Source organism: Epinephelus moara, chromosome 11 (genome assembly GCF_006386435.1).
Source record: "Epinephelus moara isolate mb chromosome 11, YSFRI_EMoa_1.0, whole genome shotgun sequence".
Classification (NCBI taxonomy): domain Eukaryota; kingdom Metazoa; phylum Chordata; class Actinopteri; order Perciformes; family Serranidae; genus Epinephelus; species Epinephelus moara.
In genome coordinates, this window is record NC_065516.1 from 2,399,811 (window position 1) to 2,407,034 (window position 7,224).

Sequence of the window (7,224 nt, forward strand, 5' to 3'; positions counted from 1 at the left end):
GGGGCACCAGGGGGCAGTGCCCCCCCACTTCATTCACTGTGCCCCCTCACTTGTATAAAAGCATATGTTTTCTCCCATCAGTGTAAGTGTAGCGATGACTGAAATCCATTATGCTATTAGGGTGTTGCATGAGGTGTCAGGCCAGAGCTTCTTGTTCATTGCACAGCTGGTTCACAAGGTAGGCCCCTAAGCAGACTTCCCTCTTTCTGTCCTTAAGTATTTAAAGGGTTTCCGCCAGAGAAGTTGTTATGCCACGCGGGGAGTGGTTACCGTGTGTAAAGGTGTTATGATTATATTACTTGCCCACTGCCCCACAGTCATTTAGTTCATTTTTGCATATCAGCAGCACGATTATCAAATAAAAAAAACTCGAATTTGTAAAATACTAAATTGTGTTATCAATACTTAGTGGGACAACGGACATTACAATTATAAACTGAAAGTGTGTGCTCCGTTGCACCACAGAGTAGCAGAGTGAGACGTCTGTCCTCTGCTGTAAACACATGGAGCTGCTCCCATGTCTCCCCGGGTCTCGGTGCTTGTTTGCGGCAGAAACTTTCCCATCCTCTGGCTCGTCCCCGCATCTGTGTTCGCCGCTGACCGGCTGGACACGGAGGACGACCCATTGGCAACAGCCTGAAGGCCGTCGTCACTAACTCTTAAGTAAGGGGAAGATCTAATGAGAAATTTATGTAACGCAAGTAACGACTTAAGTGTTTAATTAGTAACTGTAATGTGATTACTGCATTTCGGGACAGTAGTGCCTTACACTACTCGTTACTGAAAAAAGCCATTTTTTGCGGTAACGCGTTACTTTGTAACTTTGTAAGGCATTACACCCAACACTGTTTGCCAACACCATAATTAACAGGCGGCTCGCTCAGTGTGTGACATGCAATTGTAGATAAGATATAGGCCTATATTTATATAGGTTCATTAGTACGGTTTTGTTTTTCTCCATAATGTAGCACAGTGTTAACAATGTTAGTTATAGGCTACTGTTCTTTCTCAGACCTTGAACTCAAACCATTGTGTTGCCCTGCCCAAAATGTATAATTTAATAATTAAATGAATATCGAATACACGCGGGCGACTCGTCGACTAATGGCCCTACATGACAACTATTGATCGACAAGAAAAATTCTTAGTCGGGGGCAGCCCTGGTTACCTTTGCTGTTTTTGTTGTCAAAACTTGTGTCTGAATGCTTAAAACCACTAGCCCACAGTCCCAGTACCTCTTTCAGTCTAATCCAGTCGGTAAACACTGTCCCTACAGAGCTTAAATGGGCAGAGGACAGGAATGAAGTCCACTGACATTGCTTGAAAAGATGCAGAGATCAGCCTTTTATTTTGTGGTCTGTGTCTTCATCTGCTGGTTGATCTGTGGTAACACATGTCTGACATTGATATACTGTGCTGTTGACGTCTTTAAAGATTCACTCTGCCCATTTATTATGGGTTTCTATGAATAATAACATGTATAGAGGCCTGATTGATTGATTTTTTTAATGAAGCCAAAACTGAAGTTTTTAGATTTAATACTTATAATGACATGTTAGTCACATCAAATGAATTTGAAATTTATCTTGGAGCTAAAGAGGGCGCACAAATGTCGGAAAAGTCCAAATTTAAGATTTCACCTAAACCTCTCTCTAAAACTCTCAAATTGTTGTGCTTCACCTTTCTCGTATTTGTCCATGCACAGGTAATGTTCAGATGTTGTTATATGGTTTACCAGATGTTGTTATATGGTTTACCAGAGAGTTTGGGCTCCATCTGCATAATTTCAAAAGGACATTCACTCTAAAAGTATGAAGTTTTATTAGGTGCGGATAAAGTCTTTCATTTATTCTGGTATTTCTTAATCTGACCCAGTAGCATCTATATGTCCACACCTCTGCAGTAAATCTCCCAAATGTTACCTTTATTTTGAGACCAAAATTAGTCATAGATCCTGTGGTTGCAGAGATATACTCTTAATTTTGGGCACGTAATGTTCGAGCAGAGGCCTAAGCCAGGAGCCCAGTGAATAAATAGCAGTGAAACTAAAATTCTATTTCATTTCCAGTACAGTAGTGTTATGCAATTAAGTATCAAGGATGTCTCAGTTCTGTTTTGAAAATCTCTGGTTTTGTATCTGTATTTGTAGACTTTCTAGCTGTGAGCTGTCAGCTGTACATTGTAACACTGTGGCCTCAGCTTTAAAGTCCAACCCCTCCCACCTAAGAGAGCTTGACCTGAAAAACAATTATCTGGAGAATTCAGGAGTGGAGCTTTTGTCTGATGGACTGGACAGTCCACACTGTAAACTGGAGACTCTGAGGTCAGTTGACTTTTTGTTGTACTTCAGTTTATATTAATCTGGAAAAGATTTCTTTTTTGTTTTTATGTGAGCAGCAAGTTTTCTCTAAAACATGTCTGATAAGGTATTTATCTTGTAATTACAGACTTAATAGCTGTGAAATAACAGCGGGTGGCTGTGCTTCTTTGGCCTCAGCTCTGAAGTCCAACCCCTCCCACCTGAGAGAGCTGGACCTCAGTAACAACAAGCTGCAGGATTCAGGAGTGAAGATGCTGTGTGATTTTCTGGCGAGTCCACACTGTAAACTGGAGACTCTAAGGTAGAAAATTCATATTTCATCTGAATGCTAGTAGTTCTCAAAATCCATCTTTCTGTACAAAGTAAACATTACTGATTCAAACCTAACCATTGTTACTCCAGTACATTTCAACCTTTGTGTTTCCAATAAATATGGCCATTTTACCTTTATGGGTCATGCTAACTTTGCACTCCATGCCTCAGTTGTAGAAATTTTGGGAAACTAGGACTCATGTAAAACAATTTGTACCAAGGCGAGTTGCTCAAGCCTCCTAAGGTGGCTTTTACATGGGGCATTTGAATTGTTTATCTCTAAGTTCAACCCAAAGTAAATGCAAAAAAAAGAAGCTGCCTGAAACAGCCATTATGGCTAACTGCAGAGGGACCCATAGAGTCACAATGACAACATTTTTCGGAAATATTTGTCTCATATTCAGATTGAGGGGCTGCCGTTTTTCAGAGATCGGCTGTGCTCCTCTGGCCTCAGCTCAGAAGTCCAACCCCTCCCATCTGAGAGAGCTAGAACTGAGTAAGAACAAGCTGCAAGATTCAGGAGTGAAGCTGCTGTGTGAATTTCTGGAGAGTCCACACTGTAAACTGGAGTCATTGAGGTCAGCTCATTGTCATTTCTCTCCTTCAAGATGCTCCAATTTTGAAGAACAGAGGCTTAAAATTCCTTCTTGTTCACAGATTATTTAATACATTTCACCTTTTTTTTTTATTTGTTTCTTGTAATTGCAGGCTTCAAAGGTGCGAGCTATCAGAGACTGGCTGTGTTTCTCTGGCCTCAGCTCTGAAGTCCAACCCCTCCCATCTGAGAGAGCTGCAGCTGAGTGACAACAACCTGCAGGATTCAGGAGTGAAGCTGCTGTGTGATTTTCTGGAGAATCCTCATTGTAGACTGGAGACTCTGAGGTTAAAATATATATATATATATTAGAATATTCTATTGAAGTATTATTTACTCAGTGTTTCCCACAGAGTTAGAATTTATTTGTGATGATTTGGGGTGGGGGGTTGGGAGTAACAACAGCTGATTGGCGACAGTCAGCTCCAGCACTGAAGGACCGTCCATGTGAGCCACTCTTCCCCTGCTCTCTCTGCCTGGTTAGCACGAGCTAACACAGCACAATGTGATCTCATCACTACTCGCCATGCTGCTTGGGCAGAAGCTGCGCTGCAGTGGATAACATCCGAAACTGAGTTGTTAATCTGAAATTGCCCAACTACCTTTCTTCAACCTGTATCGTTTGGTAACGTTAGGGGTATGATGCTAACAGTTAGCCCTGTCACTGTATGTGTGACTGTCAAAAGCACAGAGCTCTGGTTCCACAGCATTAGTCTCATGATAAACAGAGAGGGGCTGAGTGAATCAAGACCCTGCACACAGCTCTACAATGAAATAAGATTTTACCCGTTTTAAATAGGGAGATTTTTGGTAAAGTTGCAGTAATTGTATAAAATTACAAGGTTGCATAGAATACATAGTTAATGGCTGAATTAACTGTAATTGTTCGATTGTGACATCCCAAAAGGGATGACAGACTCAACACCACTAATTCCAACTAATCCACTTATGACTCAGTGAAACTGATTGAGCAGCAATCAGCTTTATAGGAAAATTCCAGTACATCTCAACCTGTGTGTTTCAAATAAATGTGACATTTTCAACTTTATGTGTCACTTTGCTGTCGCCGCGTCCAATGTAAAGATTTTGGGAAACATGACTCGGGTAAAACAGTGTGTGCCTCTGCTCAAGCCTCCCACAGCTTTCCAAATTAAGGTGGTTTTTACACGAAGCACTTGAAATGCTTGTCTTTCAGTTCAATCCAAAGTAAACAAAAAAAGCTCCCTGAAACAGCCATTATGGCTGTGTGCAAAGGGACCCATAGAGTCACAATGACCATTTTTGAGAAGTACACCATCCATCCATCCATTTTCTAACCACTTATCCTCTTGAGGGTCGCGGGAGGGCTGGAGCCTATCCCAGCTGACATTGGGCGAGAGGCAGGGTACACCCTGGACAGGTCGCCAAACTATCACAGGGCTGACATGTGGAGACAGACAACCATTCACTCTCTCATTCACACCTAGGGACAATTTAGAGTCACCAATTAACCTAGTCCCCAATCTGCATGTCTTTGGATTGTGGGAGGAAGCTGGAGTACCCAGAGAGAACCCACGCTGACATGGGGAGAACATACAAACTCCGCACAGAAGGGCTCCCGCACCTGGGATCAGACCAGATTTATTTTTGGTTTTTATGTGAGCAGCAAGTTTTCTCTAAAACATGTCTGATGAGATATTTATCTTGTAAGCAGCAAGTTTTCTCTAAAACATGTCTGATGAGATATTTATCTTGTAATTACAGACTTAATAGCTGTGAAATAACAGCGGGTGGCTGTGCTTCTTTGGCCTCAGCTCTGAAGTCCAACCCCTCCCATCTGAGAGAGCTGGACCTGAGCTACAACAAGCTGCAGGATTTGGGAGTGAAGCTGCTGTGTGATTTTCTGGAGAGTCCACACTGTAGACTGGAGACTCTGAGGTCAGCTCATGTCTTATCTCTCCTGTAGATGCTTTATCTTTTAAAGAACAGAGGCTTAAAATCTTTCTTGTGCACAGACAATTTAATACATTTAATCTTTTGTTGATTTGTTTCTTGTAATTGCAGGCTTCAAAAGTGTGAGCTATCAGAGATCAGCTGTGTTTCTCTGGCGTCAGCTCTGAAGTTCAACCCCTCCCATCTGAGAGAGCTGCAGCTGAGTGACAACAACCTGCAAGATTCAGGAGTGAAGCTGCTGTGTGATTTTCTACAGAATCCATACTGTAGACTGGAGACTCTGAGGTCAGTTCATGTCTTATCTCTCCTGTAGATGCTTTATCTTTTAAAGGACACAGGCTTAAAATTATTTCTCTTGCAGAGATTATTCAATACATTCAATCTTTTATTGATATGCATCCTGTAATTGCAGGCTTCAAAGCTGTGAGCTGTCAGGGGTCAGTGGTGTTTCTCTGGCCTCAGCTATGAAGTCCAACCCCTCCCATCTAAGAAAGCTCCAGCTGAGTGACAACAACCTGCAAGATTCAGGAGTGAAGCTGCTGTTTGCTGGACTGGACAGTGCATGCGGTAGAATGGAGCCTCTGAGGTCAGTAGAGGCTGCAGCGGCTTGTTGTACCTTGCTGGTCTCAGTGGTGGGGGTGTAACAATACACATATTTGTATTTAACCATTAGATAGGCTTTTGGTTCAGTACACATTTCAAACCGAACAATTTGTTCAACTGTCCTATTACATTTAGTTTAGTTTATTTGTTTTCACTAATGCAAAAACATACAATGTAATACATGAGCAATAGAAATGTGATGCAGAAATGCAAAAAACCCTCAGAGGGGCTTAATCTAGGCCAGGCATGTCCAAAGTCTGACCTGGGGGCCAATTATGGCCCGCAGACCAATTTTAATTGGCCCTCGGCTCAACTTTCAAAATATACCATATGTGGCCCTTTACACAATAATGGTTAATCGAGCAAGATCACTTCGCATTTTTACCCTTCATCTCACAATGATAGGACTACAGTTACAGTTTGTAGACAGGCATCAAGTAGTAATGGTTCATTAAAAGATAAAAATGGTTGCAATTGTCTCCCTTTTTAAAAAACAAAAAAACAAAACAAACGATGCAAGAATCAGTTGGCCCCCAGGTATTTTCAAGTTGTTTTATCTGGCCCCCATTCAAAAAAGTTTGGACACCCCTGATCTAGGCACTCTATACTGTGTATCCTGATTTGTTAGTTAACCAAGAAAAATACTACAAAGATGAGAAAAAGATAAATAAATGATAAAAGGCACATATACCATGTATACAGGTACACAAAATTAATATCACTGACTATTAGTAGACAATTTACACAGGGAATCCTAGTATAATAGGAAGATAAAATACAACCTTCAACATCTTGATGGGCAGTCACATGGATACTCCATTTATTAACACTGGGGAAATAAAATCAAACCCATCAGCATAACAAAAGGGAGGTAAGATCAAACACTGATAGCTAAATGGGCAGTTTACACAGTTAATCAGTAAGGACAACATTAGGGAGCTAAAAACAAACCTTTAACAGTTTTCTGAAATTGTGGAGGTGCTAATTTTAAGATATGAGATGGCAAAGCATTCCATATAGCTGAACCTCTACAGATTAAACCAAATTGCAATTGAGATGTTCAATAGATAGAAGGCCAGAGTTTATCATTATTTCGAGTAGAATAGTGAGAGTGATTGACAAACACTGATGATGCCTGACTAAAGAAACAATGATTGAGAAGAATAAATTTGATGTATTCAGTTGATGATTCTTGATGCTAGCTTCTGAAGGTAAAAGATGGTGGGATGAGTACTTACCCAAACTAAATTAGTGTAATATATATATATATATATATATATATGTATATATATATGGATAAACCAGAGAATAATAAGTGTGCTAATCTGTTTTTTAAAGGGCCAGTGTGTAATATTTGGCATGGTTTATTGTCAATCTGAATCTGAATCTGAATATTCTACCCATTAATATGTTTATATAAGTGTATAATTGCTATAAAATAAAATTTGTTTGGTTTTCATAG

At 40.5% G+C, this 7,224-nt stretch overlaps 1 protein-coding gene across 1 annotated transcript in view; it reads left to right on the forward strand.

The window, feature by feature from the left end:
- The window catches only part of LOC126397820 (NACHT, LRR and PYD domains-containing protein 12-like), a 33,244-nt gene that overhangs the window by 17,479 nt on the left and 8,541 nt on the right, over positions 1 to 7,224 (forward strand). Inside the window, exons 6-12 of the mRNA XM_050056786.1 lie at positions 2,150 to 2,323; positions 2,448 to 2,621; positions 3,037 to 3,210; positions 3,341 to 3,514; positions 4,971 to 5,144; positions 5,271 to 5,444; positions 5,572 to 5,745. Of these exons, the coding sequence (XP_049912743.1) occupies positions 2,150 to 2,323; positions 2,448 to 2,621; positions 3,037 to 3,210; positions 3,341 to 3,514; positions 4,971 to 5,144; positions 5,271 to 5,444; positions 5,572 to 5,745 (1,218 nt within the window). The remainder of the gene's footprint in view (positions 1 to 2,149; positions 2,324 to 2,447; positions 2,622 to 3,036; positions 3,211 to 3,340; positions 3,515 to 4,970; positions 5,145 to 5,270; positions 5,445 to 5,571; positions 5,746 to 7,224) is intronic.